Genomic DNA, 14,348 nt, shown 5'->3' on the forward strand with positions numbered 1-14,348 from the left:
GGCTAATTTTTGGTAGATATGATATTTGAGGAAATACCTAAAAGATAGACAGTTCGGATCATTAAAATACATTATGAAGTTAAGCTCCACGAAAACCTATGTAAATATTTAAGAAAAGTAGTGTCATGAATCCGTCCTTATTTTTAAAGAAAAACTAATGAAAAATGCTAGAAAACTTTGAGTTTTAACGATAAGGACAAAATAAAGGGTAAAGTGAATAGTATCATGATTGACTTTTTAGTGTAAAAATATAGTTTTTCATTAAAGTGAACAATACCAGGAGTTTTTCATTAAAGTTTCCTATTTTTAATACAAGGATATTATATTTTACCGTTAAAATATAATAAGTATTAGATTGCACTACACAATGATCAGTCACTAATTAAGTATCGAACTTAGTATAAACGTAATATTTTAATACTATTTATGTGAGTCGAACTTGAGAACACTACGTATAGTAAAAGAAAAATACCACTTAGAACTAATTAATCCTATCGGAAACATTTTTACTCATAAATACTTTACTTTTGTTAACAAACATTGTCTTAAGTTTATTTAGCTATTTAAAAATGAGAAATTTTAATTTTCTGTTAAATTAAAATTAAAGGTGAACGCAAATCAAAGCACTTTAGTTTCAAAGATTTTTTGCTGACCAAAACAATTTTATTCCCCTGATTACATCACACTTCGTATCCCCAATCATAATCAAGGGTAGCATTGTAATCCAACTCAACTATTATTGCATGTTGTGGAGCCGGATTTTGACGTGAACAAATCTACTCGGCAGTAAAACAAGACCTTGACGGCGCTGAACTGCAATCCCCTGCAGACGCTTTCTGTGTTTCTCCCATAAACCCACGCTTCCATCACAACAAAGCCCCAAACCGGCATGAAAAAGTACATCCGAAAAGCGCGCATTTCAAAAGCGTACTAAACGCTAGCAGAGGAACAAAACCTGCGCGGGTATCACGTGGCCTCAATCCCACATTTACCCGCCATCCACCACGTTATTTACGGAACTGACACCGACGCATTTGGCGGTAAAGCAACTTAGTTGACAAGAATACCCTTAATCAAAAAACCAAATCCCCGAACCCTCATCCGTTACGACATAAATCTGTACAAAGTCAACAAGTCAACGGCTCCACAATTCAAAGTTCCGAAACTACCCTTCTACTTTCGCTCTTTATCCTCCCCACGACTGAACCTATCTGTCTCTTGTTGGTCGGGCCTTCGCCTCTGTGTGGCTTGAGTTTCTCAGTTCCAACGTATAAAAATCCATTTTTCGAATATTGAATTTTCGATTTTTCTCGATTTCTCGGGTTTTCGAATCGGATCCAAAATCCGAAGTTCTATGAGTTGACTGATCCGATCCGGGGGAATCGGGCATGGAGCGGGTCATCGGCGGAAAGTACAAGCTCGGCCGCAAGATCGGCAGCGGATCGTTCGGCGAAATCTTCCTAGGTGAGTGCTGTGGTTTGAATCTGAGCCGTTGATCGTAGTAACAGTGGCTGATCTCTGTAAATTATTTGAATTTCGTCTGCAGCTACCCACACCGATACGTTCGAGATCGTCGCCGTTAAGATTGTAAGCTCCTTATTATCTCTCTCTGTTTTTTTTTTTTTTTTCAATTTTCAGTAGGAATTACCGATTTTTTAAAACTTGATTTATGTTTATGCAGTTCAATTGTCAGCAAATTTGAAGTTTTTACGTACTTAATTAGTGAAGAAGCATTTTTTTAGTTTAATTACTAGTTAATTTAAGCGATTAAGTTTATTTTAATTTCTGGTAAATGCAGGAGAACAGTAAAACAAAGCATCCGCAGCTGCTTTACGAGGCGAAATTATACAAAATCCTTCAAGGAGGAAGTACGTGGTGTATACGTTTCCGAATACGTATACTTTTTCTTAGTACATGTTGGTTTAGTGTTCTGTGAGCATTACTGTTTTGTTAATTGAGTGTGTGTGTAAATGTTTAGGCGGTATTCCGAACATAAAATGGTCGGGAATTAACGGCGAGGACAATGTGCTGGTTCTCGATTTGCTGGGACCGAGTCTTGAGGATTTGTTTGTGTATTGTGGGAGAAAGTTTTCACTCAAGACTGCCTTAATGCTAGCCGATCAAATGGTAATACATTGTGACGGATTTTAAGTAGAGCTTACACAGCGCAGCTCATGCGTTACATTCATTGGCATATCATTAATCTGCGTTGCCACCTTACTATTTTCAGCTTATTTTCCTTTTGAAAGTTTCAATTTTTCGTGATGAAATTTATTTTCACTTTTGTAATTTGTATTCTTCGTATCGCTGAATGATACGATGTTTATGTGTGCTCGTATCAATTGATAATTATTTCTTTCTTTTGATTCTTTAATTCAAGATTACGAGGATAGAGTTTGCGCACTCGAAAGGTTTTCTACACAGAGACATAAAACCTGATAATTTCCTCATGGGTCTTGGTCGAAAAGCAAATCAGGTGATGCATCTTCTCTGTCTTCTTTTTTTTTCATTTAAGATGTATTTCAGTTTATATTGTCATCAATCTCTTCTTTTCATTTATCTCATTAGGTTTACATAATTGATTTTGGTCTTGCAAAAAGATATCGAGACGCGACAACAAATCGTCACATCCCATACAGGTATTTCCAGTTTCGTATCAAGACAATCTCTCATTTTCTTCTCTGTCTGCTGAAACGCTCGAGGAACAATTGAAATATAAAATGCAACCTTTTTAGTATTGTACTGGTTTATATTCCTATTGTTAACACTTGCCTCATACAGGGAGAATAAGAACTTAACAGGAACTGCACGTTATGCAAGCTGCAATACTCATCTTGGAATTGGTAAGCTACTCGGTGTTAGAACCTTGTAATCTGTTGGCACAACTCATTAACCTTATTTATTGTTTTGTTCTTAGAGCAAAGTCGGCGGGATGATTTGGAGTCTCTTGGATATGTTCTTTTGTATTTTCTCAGAGGAAGGTACATAGTCTGTTTACACCCATTTTTTACTTTTAATTTGTAGAAGGGAATTGAAAAACTTATACAGTCAGAAAGGACCCGATAATATATTGCTCATGCCATCTTATTTTTCTTCCGCCTTGTCCCCTGATGATTTTCTTTTTCCTGCTTATAGCCTTCCGTGGCAGGGTTTAAAAGCTGACACAAAAAAGCAGAAATATGATAAAATTTGTGAGAAGAAGTTATCAACCCCTATTGAGGTGTGTGTCAAGTACTATGTGCACTTTGAAATTTGTATCTGGTGTCAACTGGTCTGACTGCTGTCTTCTAAAGGTTCTATGCAAATCTCACCCGGTGGAGTTCGCGTCGTATTTCCATTACTGCCATTCACTGACATTTGATCAGCGACCTGATTACGGATTCTTGAAACGCCTATTCCGTGATTTGTTTTCTCGTGAAGGTAGTGGTGTTCAAACTTTCTTGTGCTTTCATTTGTTCTAAATAAGTTCTTCACATTGTATAGGCCCTCTTAGCTTGAAGTCAATGTACTTACATATGTTTGATCTGATCTCCCATTTACCTAAAATTCCCATATGATAAAGTATGTTATGTATGAACTATGTATGTCATATGCTTCTCTGAGCATTTTAGAGCTTTATTTTGATGTGGATTCAATAGTCTGGATGTTTGCCAAATGGCAGGATATGAATTTGATTATGTATTTGATTGGACCATCATAAAGTACCAGCAGTCACAAAAGACTGGTTCCGTAAGTGCAATTGCTGTTCAGTCTTTTCAGATTTTTTTAGTTGTATGACTCTTTGAACATTGGGTTACTGCTGCACTTCTAATCTGAAACTCCACATGTTCAGCCGGTTCCTGGAGGAAGCAGCAGTCATGCAATGCCAGCACGTGTAGATAGTCATCAAGGTTAGATCTTCCATATAGACTTTTGCATATCTTATAACTGACTGCTCGTGACAATATATGGGAGATATGAGGTTAATGTAACTATACAATATCAGTTGCTTTAAATAAATTACATTTTCCTTGTTAATTGTCAGTGGCAAGTGGTGCTAGTGCTCCATACCCAGCTGAGGCCACAGATCGAATTAGATCAAGCAATCCCACTGGTTCTGGTGTCCGCATGCAATTTAAATCTCCAACAACAGGCAGGAATTTAAGTTATAGCAATCCTCTTGAAAAGAGCGTAAGTCATATTACTGTCAAATAAAAACTGAGATAAAATGGAATTTATCATTACTCTGTTACATTGTTCAAAATTTAGTTCCGAATATAACTCATGGATAAAAATTTCCCCTTTTAGATTGCGAATGAAGCATACCCTCCTCCGTCTACTTCATTTTCCGGCGCCTCAAGAAGGAACCCCACGAAACCTCATATGCCCACTGAAGCTACAAACACTGGCCATAGACATGGCAACAAAGTAGGTCCTTCGAGTAGCTGGATTCAATCACTCCAGCGCATCTCTTCAGCCAAGTGACCTTTATGGTAATTCAATTGGTTCATACTTGAGTCATCATTTGGTTGGCTGCTTTTGTAATTGCAGCTAATGCTCTCGTCTATCGTCTTAAGCATTATTGTTAACCGGGTGCTCTCCGTTGTGTTTTAGCAACAGGTTTGTTCTGCAAGATTCTAGCACATCTTTGAAGTTGCCGATGTACGGCGATTAAATTGTCAAATATGCAATGTATGTATGCAGGAAGATCTTGGGGACGCATCTCCGGAAACATTGAGTTAGTTCCTTGGTTTGTGCAAGTGTTTTTCCATATGGTGACTAAAAATGTGTTGGTTACAAGATACAGAAAACCCAAAGCTTGGATTCTATGTTGTACATAGTTCTCGCTTACAAGTGTGAGATTCAAACTTAAGACATCTCACTTACAAGTGAAAAGAAATATGATATGATCGTCGTACTTAAATCTTCAACGTGACTGCGTAAGTACATAATAACTAAGCTAATTAAATATTCATAGGAGGAAAAATGAATTGTTTGATCCTCAGTCTCCAACTCTCTTTAGGTGCTCAAAACTTATTGAGGGCCGACTGCTTAATTTGTAGCTGCCTCGGGTCAGGGACCAGGGTGGTGTCCTTAAGATCAATTACGTGGGGCAAAATCAATCTCCCAAGTTGACTAAGAAATCGTACACGCTAACGAGATTTTTAGTTTAGGGATACTGTCCCTAGTTCTTGAAGTTTTATGTCTTAGGAGCTAAGGAATCACGCTCATGGCTGTGATTTTTCCCACTTGGTGGGTCCTGATTTTACCATTGTTCGCAGGATAGGCTTCCTACCCATGCCGCTGCCGATATGCCAATTTCGACGATTTGGGCTTCGTGAAGCACTCAACGTTTTACTTCGAAGTGTCTTCAAGCCGGTAGGGTGCACTTGACGAACTTTTGTCAGGGGCATTGTTGCGCTTTTCAGCAAGCAACATGATAGTGATCAGATTCAAGAATTTAGTCAACTTTCAATCGTCTCTATACTACGAAGGCAAAAGCATGAAAGGATGAGAAAATATTCTCTAAATAAAATTCAATCGGATTTTATAAACTTCTAGAATTGTACCATTCAATCGGATTCTACAAACTTCTAGAATTGTCCGTCCAATCGGATTCTACAAAATATTCTTCAAAATTGGGGAGCACTTATACATTATAATGTATGTACAAAATACTAGGAGCAGATACAAAATTGGGACAGGAGATGTTCCATCTATTTGGTCGTATGAATCTTACATTAACCCAACCAAAAACTTGTGCAGCACATGCACACAAAAACCCCAGTCAAAATTGGTACATAAATTACGGCTTTTCAAACGAAACAAACAATCCTGCTCCCGGAACTGCATTACTCATTTGTGGAACACTAAAATTGGCCTGTTGAATCCGGTTTTGCTGCCCGACACGCTTGAAGCGATGTCCTCCACTTTTCTGAATCCTATCTGTAATCATGTTAGATATCAGATATTTCCAGATCTCGACTGATAGTCAGTAAAACAGCTATCTGAAGTCGAACTTTAAGAAGATTAAACATACCTTATCCAGAAGTAAGTCTTGAAAATCTTTCGGATAGAACATAAGATTTCTATAATTTTCTCTAGTTGTCTGCAGAATGGAACAAATAATTCTTTAGACCCAATTCCAGTTAAGCAATGAAACTTAAGTCAGAAACATAACCAATGTAGAAAAGTCTCTGACTCGTATATGATTTAGTAGTGACTAACTAGGTACAAACTCAGAAATGTTGAAAAGAGAAACGATCACCTCAGAAACTCTATAATTCTTTTCGTAGGACTTCCAAGGTTGAGGTTCCAACACAAAAATTCCACCCTGCTCACAAGAAGAAAAATTCGTCATACTTTTCCCCAAGATATCATGTAACTAGGGAAAGTTATAAATCAAGATTATTTTGAACTAAAATTCCATGCTTAGTTGACAGCAGGGGAGAAAAGAATAATGAAATGAAATGAGGATGGAATAGCAATGGTTATAAGAATTACCGGGCGAAGTAGACTCCAAACCCTTGTAAATAATGTAATCAATCCATCGTCACCCCAATTCAGATGAATCCATTTTGACACGCTCAAACTGTATTAGAGGAGAAAAACAAATTTAACAACAAAGCAACACAATAAGTAATGTGACGTTTAAACTTGCAAATGAGAGGATGTAACTGCATATAAAAAAGCACGCATCAAGATGCAATATCTGCATAAAATAAACAGATAGAAACCCAATGCAGCTATCAGATATGGGAATCACATTCGCTAGAGTTCATAAACAAAAAAACCCGGGAAACTATAATGGCTTTTTCTAGATATTTGTCGGGCCAGTGTGGATTCCACTGGTTGTCTCATGATAGGTACTTGTCCTTAGAGTACAACTCTTTGATGGCCTATGGATAGACATACCCAGTTTCGACTTCTTTGATGGTCTACGTTATATTTGGTAAACCTGTTTACCCAAAAGTTTTAGTCACAAATTTTGATGAGCAGTTTTAAGTCATATTAATGAGCATAACCATAAATTTTCTTTTCTTATGTATATAGTTGAAGGCCTACACATATCATAGCAAGTTTGCACGTATTACTGATATCCTTAATAGGACTGAAACAAACATAATATATTAGAATAACTGAGAAAAAGAGGCGGCGAAGCTCACCATATAATGGTATCATAATGATTCTTGTGTGGATCCCGACTGTTAACAAAATCTTCTTTTCGGAAAGATACTGTGTCAAGCAGATCTTTCTCCTCAGAAGAGCCACTTGCACCCTCCAATTTAGAAGCCTTTCCAAGTGTCTTTCTAGCATTCTCCGATCTCAATATTTTTCTGGCGTGCCAGTATGCATCCTGAATTCGATCTGAAAGAAAACAAAATTGCATTAATTAACTACAAAGAAAGTTGCAGAATTGACTAGGATATGGGATAATTAGATAAAAACTAGTATTAAATCTGTCTGATCAAACACAAAGCTGGACACCAAACTGCATCCCAACCCAGTGAAGTTTTCATTTTTTTTAAATGGGTATCTTATCAGGTCTTGACAAACTATGAGGTCAAACTATGCCTGATGTCATGTCACATATAAAGACACATCATTGAACCATGTCCTTCAAGTTCAAGATCAAGGTGGTAGGCACCTACAATACATGCTACTGCATGGTCGAACACAAATTTAGCATCAAGGGAATATTGCACTAGTAAACTAAGAAGAGCTTGTAGAGATATGTCTAATGAATAGAATACATTTACAAATTTGTGGATGTTCATGCGCATGTGTGTGTGTGAACACGGTGCATGCAGGCATATGTTTGAGTGTGATGGTTTGCATTCAGATAATAACAGAATTATGCATCCTAGATCCCATGCAAACAAGAGCTTATGAAACATAATAGATTTGACATAAAATGCTGACTACATTTAGAGAACAACGTAAAAACATTTGAACTTCAGTGAGACGATAAGAATCTGAGATATGATTAGAATCTTACTGGCGTCGATGTCAACACCAAGAATGCTCTGGCAGCAAAACTTTTTGGCTGTAGATAAGCACATAAAGATGTCTATGTCACTGCGAGAACAAACACATTCAAGAGCCACATACATAAAGAAAGCATATCAACCCGCGACTATAAAACACCCTAAACTTGACAAAACCAAGAAATTCACTACATTTTTCCCCGACTCAGACTATCAAGTTCTATCCATATAAGATTTAATAATACCATTTGTTTAGAAAGATGAATAGATACAATACAGTATAATCAACAAACTCATAAATAAATTTCAATTATGATTTTAACTGAGAGAAAAGTACCAATTTGAATGGTCATGATTCCAGAATTGCAGCCAATGTCAAGACAATCCTTTCCTTCGAACCATTCCTTCTTGAAAACCTTCAACCTAGCATCTTCCTCCATTTCTTGGCCAATCTAAAACACCATACAAGGCAATGAGATTCCACATTGTTATCGACAGAACGAGTTTCAAGACGTTTAAACAATTACAGACCAATGCAATGCCCAAAATTTTAACTTGTCCGTTAATTTTTTAAGTTAAACTCTCCCAAATACTTAAAATTGGGCCACAATGAATCATGGGTGAAGTTTAGCTTACGCTATTTTTCGAAATAAATCCTAGCAGTATCCATAAAACCAATCCAACCACTCAAGAGCTTCACAAATGCACTGCATTCAAAACCCAAGAACACCAATTCCCGAGAAACTTCAAACGAAATAATACCATAATTTCAATCAAATTTGACAAAACACCCAATTGGGCACCCTTAAACTCAATCAAACACAAACCCCACTTCAATATTTACTTCAAACAACCAAATAACAAAAAACCGAGAAACTCCCAACCAAATCGAATCTTCAGTTGTTTTTTTTCTCACTTGTTTTAGCTTTCCCTGACAACCAATCAGAGCAATAACAACATTCAAAAGTTAAAATTGTGGGGAATGGAGGAGATTTTAATTACCCGATAGCCGTAGTAACTTTTGTAGTTTCCGTAGGGGAAAATCTCTTTGCGTTTCTTATTACTGATCTGCCCATGTTGCTGTTCACCTTCCTCTGCGCCCTCCTTCCCTTTCCGTGAGCTGGACATGGCGGAAAACGGAATTTCGTACCAGAAGCTCAATAAAATTGCAGTCTTTCAGAGCTTCTTAGGGCCGGGGGGGGAGAGAATGGGAATGAAGAGTTTAATTGCTTTTATATGATTGTTTAGGGTTTTATTTGAACACCTTGTTTAATTTTCAATAATTTATTTAGGAAACGGGAAAGTAACGTGAAAGAACCGCAAAATAATAACGGTAATTTAACAGCACTTCTATTCATTCGAAAGTTTTTATGTTCGAATTTCATGTATGGTGAATTCGATGCCAAATAAATTGTATATTATGTGGCTTAGCTAAACTCTTTTTCCTTTTCATGTAATTATATCGATGTACTAAAAAGTAAAAACAAAAAAACATCAACACTAATTTTGATTTTTACTTTTGGTATTTTCTACTTCTCTTATTTATGTGGTATTTTCTACTTTTCTTATTTATGTGTCTTGACAAGTTGGCTTGGCGTGAGGTTGATAAAATCAAAATAAGGGTTGTAAAAGTGTCTTACAAATGTCGTGATCAAATTCGTGACAGATATTCTCTTTGAATCTCACTATTTAGAGCTCAAGGACCATGTAATTCAGACCACTCAAATTATATTTAATGGTCCCCATTAATTCATTTTGCAAGACCACCTTACACAAATCAAGAACTCCTATTTATCTTTCACACAAAGTAAGGACCCGAATTTCCAAAGTCCAAAGAAGTTCCAAATTCGTCAGACTCAACTCGTCTTTTTTTTAACCTCAAACTCCAACTCCAAAAAATAAAAAATAAAAAAAATGTTACCGGCCAACTACAAGGAAATAATTAGGTCCAATGGTGATTGAAGAAATATTATGACAAAACAAGCGACTTCATGGCACGATTGAAACAAATTACTTTCTCACCAAAAGAAATACAGGCCCTGCTCACTTCTCACCAACCCAGATTAAACAAAATTAGGGCTTAGGGTTATCACTTCTCACTTCTCACTTCTCACTTCTCATCGAATCCGCGTCCAAGGAAAGACCGAAGGCGACCATACCTATATACACAACCATATTCATCTCCCTGTAAATATGCCTAACCGCAGACGGCTGAACCCTGGAAAGGTCTCCGGGGAGCCGGAAGCAAGAGGATGAGTACCAGAAATCTTGAGAGAGAACTTCCCACAAAAACAGTGGCAGATGAATCACCAAAAAAATAATAACAACATCTCGAACTAACAGTAACACTGCAAAACTAATTGTTGTTTTTCCTTTTTCTTACAATGACTGCAACGCTATCGTGAGATAAATATTTGTTACAATGGTTATTCAAAGCTAATTATAATTTTATCTACAAAACGGGGATTTAATGCATTCGTTCAAGAGAACAGCTTCATAGAATCATCTTGGCCCGAGATTTCAGTTTCAATATCACAAGCTTGGGTACGCGTAAGCCTCTCATAACTCACTCCAATTCCTTGAGGAAATCAACATTATCCACAAAAACCTGCAAAACAAAATGAGGAGTGAGACCTTGTAATCCTGGGGCAATGAGCCACCAAACAACTTTCAGCCGTCAGGGTAGGTACATATATGAGTAAAGCATAAAAGAATGAGCCATACCGATTTCCATCCGTCAGGGTCCAAGCAAGCAGTGATCTTTGTGTTTAGACCAGGTAATGGCCCAGGCTCCCGAGTAATCTTGCCCCCAGAGAGTTTAATTGCTTCAGCAGTTTTATAGACATCATCAGTGCCTATTGCTATCTGTTGAGAGAAAAAAGAAACCATTCTTCAAAATTAGTCCGAAAAAATGTTGGCAAGAAAATATATCAATTTTCATGTGGTATTCTCACAATAACATGACGAACCACAGGAAATTATGCATGCATGAATAAGAAAACCATTTTGCAATGGACAGAGGGAATGCTATCAAAAGAAGAGAAGCTGGGGAGAGGTACGGGTTCTACCTGAGCATAAGCATTTCCCTTGTCATATTCAGTGACCCCGTAATTGTATGTCAACTCCAGAACAGCACTTTTGTCTTCGGGGCCATAACCCATCATTGCTATAGTATACTAGAAGTAATGAGCACAATTATGTCAATAACGTATAGTGCACTTGAAGAGAAAAGGCATTTTTGCGTTACTAGAGTACTACTAGAAGTAATAGGTATGGGAGCAACAAGCAAAAGGTTATGTCATTCAGGTAGAAACACTCTATACACTATTCCTGCAAGTAATGACCATTGTGACATGATGAAAAGCGCAAAGCTCTAAAACTATTGGTAAGGCATGGCGATTATGTTTTTTGTAATCATGCTTCAATCTAGAGTCTCATTTACTATCTCATCATACTTATTCCATCTTTGGGGGTAAAAGAGGCATCAAAATGACCAATCATTTCCAATAATTCAGTGTACAACTATAAAAGGCTATTGGTGTAGACAAAATGCAAAATTACCTTGTATTCCGGATTATCTCTTTTGCGAAGGAGCTCCATGCCAAAAGCCTAGTGAGTGGAAAGGAATTAAGAATTGAGAACCAAAAGTAAATGAGTTCCAAAACAAATAAGCAGTGACGAGTAAAAACATGAAAGGCCAACAGCATATTTCTGTCCAAAACAACCTTTACCTTTTCATAAAAAGTTATGGATCGATCAAGATCACCCACACGAAGCATAACTTGACACAAGGGCTCAGGGGTAGGCCCTCTTTCCAATAGTTCGAACTTATAACCATCTGGATCTTCAATAAATGCGATTACTGTTTTTCCCCCTTTGACCGGACCAGGTTCACGAGTTACCTTGCCACCCTTAGCTTTTACGAGCTCCACAGTCTTGGCAACCTAACCACAAGAACATATATAGATGTCCTTTAAGAACAGAAAATCCCCAATAGTCTAGATAGTAGTAACAACAGGATAATACCAAATTGCATTAAAAAAAATCTGCATCCTGCATCTTAGAGAACAAAATTTAACAAAAAAATAGCGACTTACATCCTCAACGGCAATACCAAAATGACCAAATGCAGTTCCAATATCATACTTGTCAACTCCATAATCTGGAAGTGCCATTAAATGAAATGAACATCAATCATATGAAATTCAATTCGCAGGACAAGTGCTTATGGAAGTAGTTCAAAACAGGTAATGCTTCAGATTTTGGAAAAGATGAAAACTAGTTGGATGCCATACTGTAAGTGAGTTCAATAACAAAGTGGGAATCCTCTGGCCCGTACCCAAGGAAAGCATTGGTGTATCTTTCCTCGGGTATGTCACGCTTTCGCAACAATTTCATTCCTAAGCATTCTGTGTAGAATCTGCAAGGCACAACACAACTCTATGTTTGAATTCTGCGTTGTTTCATTATAATCATAAGAAAACAGGGCATTACATATGAAATCAAAAGGATAGTTCACGTTGCATTGAGCGGACATACTTTATGGTCCTGTCCAAATCTCCAACGCGGTAAACCACATGGAGCATCCTCCGCTTGTCCTGTTTGACCCACTCTAGGACATTTTCAGGGGAAGCCGTTGTGCTAGCTTGCGCGGCATTTCCAGCAGCAGCCACCCCCGTGGTTTTACCATCTCCTCTCAACAGCTTAGAAGCTTTCAGACCGAAAGACGGTGACTGTGGCACAGCTGGTATACAACTCAAAATCATCAAGCAGGTCGAAATGATCACAAAACCTTATCAATTCACAAATCCAATCACATTGTCAATGCCGTAACTTGATTGTGAAGAACAAATACAATCCCAACAGTTAAATTCACAATACTTTATATAAAATTCCCAATCGATTACTTCCACACTAATCAAATTTTCCAATCAAACACTCCCACACTAATCAAATCAAATTGTGCATACATACAACAAAATTAACATCCCAATTCAACCGAAAATCGAGGAATTCAGCGAAAAAGATGGGAAATTCAGGGTTCAACACAAAAGGGTAAGCAGCGAAAGGCGGAGAATTTGTATATATATATTACCACTAGCGAGTTGGAAGCAAGCGAGTCGCCGGGAAGGAGTGAAGGAAGCGAAGGAAAAGCCCAGGCGAGAAGCTCCGGCGAACCTCAGCGTGGATAGCGAGGGTCTGATTGAAGACGCCATGGGAATTATCCGCACCATCTCTCTCTCTCTCCCCTCTGTGAACTTGAAGAACTTATATTGTTTATTTTTTGGGAAGAAAAGGAGAGAGAATAAAGAAATGGGAAGGCCTGGTGGTGTGGTGTGGTGTGGTGTGGTGACTGGTGGAGTGAAGTGAGAGGACAAGCAGCTATTGCTGCGTCGTATTCGATTCGATTGCCATTTTTATTAAGATCCAACGGTGGAGGACGAGTTTGTCTTTGATATCGTGTACTGGTGTGTGTGTGTGTGTCCCCTGTGGGGTAGACTTCTGGACCTCTGGTTTGTTTTCCAGTTGGGCCTGGCCCAAGGCCCAATTTAGGGGTTGGTACTGTTGGGGCCTTAACGCGAGAGTATTTGACGTTTAATACCTGTAAGATTAGTTTCTTTGTCGTTGGTGAGATTTTTTTTTTATTTTTTTGTCAAACAATATATTTTATTAGATTAGAAGTTAGATTAGTCATTAACAACCACTGTGGTAGAAGATCACTTGCGTTGTTGGTGAGATTAGAGCTTGACTAATTTGAAGGCGACTAAATCATATGGTAATTGGTATCATATATACTAGCATATGGGCCCATACAAAGTGTGTGAGAAAATTTTTTATTTTTGTTTTTAAAATAGAAGGAGATAGGAAGGGAGTGATAGAGAATGTGGGAGTGGGATTTTTTTTTTTTTTTTTTAATTAGAGATATGTTAGGATCTCATGTAGATGAAGAAAAAAAATAGCAAAATTTGGTTGTGTGAAATTACATTTATTGCTCATATTTCTTATTCATGTTCTGTTTTAATTAAAGGGTTAAACTGATAATTTCATAGGATTTTGGTTGACAACGAGTGTTTTATTAATTAGTGGAGAAAAGATATGTCGATGGTAGTTCAGTTTCAATTCAGTTAGTTATAAATATTATTGATGCATGATCAATAAATACACTGAAAATTTGTGGTTTTTCTGTAACGCATATAAACCATGTTCAAGAAGAACTGACTGGTATTATTTCAACTAATTGAAAATCATGATGACAACTTTATTACTAAACCTATTTAATTTGTAAGCTGTTGAGTGTTCATTCATTCATTCATTTGTACTTGTCCATTCTTTATATTTTTTGGTTCCACAAAAAGTCAAGTAAAAGAATGCGATCCATGT

At 37.3% G+C, this 14,348-nt stretch overlaps 3 protein-coding genes across 5 annotated transcripts; 1 reads left to right on the top strand and 2 right to left on the bottom strand.

Annotated features, from left to right (window-relative positions):
• Nucleotides 1–1,205: 1,205 nt before the first annotated feature.
• On the top strand, nucleotides 1,206–4,910 carry LOC103943874 (casein kinase 1-like protein 3). Of its 2 annotated transcripts, none has more exons than XM_009354235.3 (15): nucleotides 1,206–1,464; nucleotides 1,547–1,587; nucleotides 1,799–1,868; nucleotides 1,979–2,127; nucleotides 2,381–2,476; nucleotides 2,569–2,639; nucleotides 2,782–2,843; nucleotides 2,918–2,981; nucleotides 3,136–3,220; nucleotides 3,294–3,420; nucleotides 3,662–3,729; nucleotides 3,833–3,890; nucleotides 4,025–4,170; nucleotides 4,288–4,472; nucleotides 4,594–4,910. In XM_009354235.3, the coding sequence occupies exons 1-14, from the start codon at nucleotides 1,389–1,391 to the stop codon at nucleotides 4,462–4,464; spliced, it is 1,290 nt and encodes a 429-aa protein (XP_009352510.2). In that variant the 5' UTR covers nucleotides 1,206–1,388; the 3' UTR covers nucleotides 4,465–4,472; nucleotides 4,594–4,910. The 2 variants fall into 2 exon arrangements, with proteins under 2 accessions (XP_009352510.2, XP_009352511.2); XM_009354236.3 differs by having other exon boundaries at nucleotides 4,600–4,910.
• A 591-nt stretch (nucleotides 4,911–5,501) lies between these two features.
• On the bottom strand, nucleotides 5,502–9,187 carry LOC103943876 (probable RNA methyltransferase At5g51130). The gene is made up of 8 exons (XM_009354240.3): nucleotides 8,970–9,187; nucleotides 8,305–8,419; nucleotides 7,979–8,026; nucleotides 7,146–7,347; nucleotides 6,484–6,571; nucleotides 6,248–6,313; nucleotides 6,020–6,088; nucleotides 5,502–5,925 (listed from the first exon to the last, which is right to left on the bottom strand). Exons 1-8 carry the CDS (start codon nucleotides 9,093–9,095, stop codon nucleotides 5,836–5,838), a joined length of 804 nt encoding a protein of 267 aa, XP_009352515.1. The 5' UTR covers nucleotides 9,096–9,187; the 3' UTR covers nucleotides 5,502–5,835.
• Nucleotides 9,188–10,304: 1,117 nt separating this feature from the next.
• LOC103943877 (probable lactoylglutathione lyase, chloroplastic) lies at nucleotides 10,305–13,330 on the bottom strand. Of its 2 annotated transcripts, none has more exons than XM_009354241.3 (9): nucleotides 13,063–13,330; nucleotides 12,507–12,759; nucleotides 12,263–12,387; nucleotides 12,065–12,129; nucleotides 11,699–11,911; nucleotides 11,529–11,576; nucleotides 11,036–11,143; nucleotides 10,692–10,832; nucleotides 10,305–10,575 (listed from the first exon to the last, which is right to left on the bottom strand). In XM_009354241.3, exons 1-9 carry the CDS (start codon nucleotides 13,199–13,201, stop codon nucleotides 10,534–10,536), a joined length of 1,134 nt encoding a protein of 377 aa, XP_009352516.1. In that variant the 5' UTR covers nucleotides 13,202–13,330; the 3' UTR covers nucleotides 10,305–10,533. The 2 variants fall into 2 exon arrangements, with proteins under 2 accessions (XP_009352516.1, XP_009352517.1); XM_009354242.3 differs by having other exon boundaries at nucleotides 12,507–12,711; nucleotides 13,063–13,326.
• Nucleotides 13,331–14,348: the final 1,018 nt, after the last annotated feature.

Source organism: the organism of the source record quoted next, unplaced genomic scaffold, assembly GCF_019419815.1.
Source record: "Pyrus x bretschneideri cultivar Hongxiangsu unplaced genomic scaffold, Pyrus_bretschneideri_v1 Contig1, whole genome shotgun sequence".
Taxonomy (NCBI): domain Eukaryota; kingdom Viridiplantae; phylum Streptophyta; class Magnoliopsida; order Rosales; family Rosaceae; genus Pyrus; species Pyrus x bretschneideri.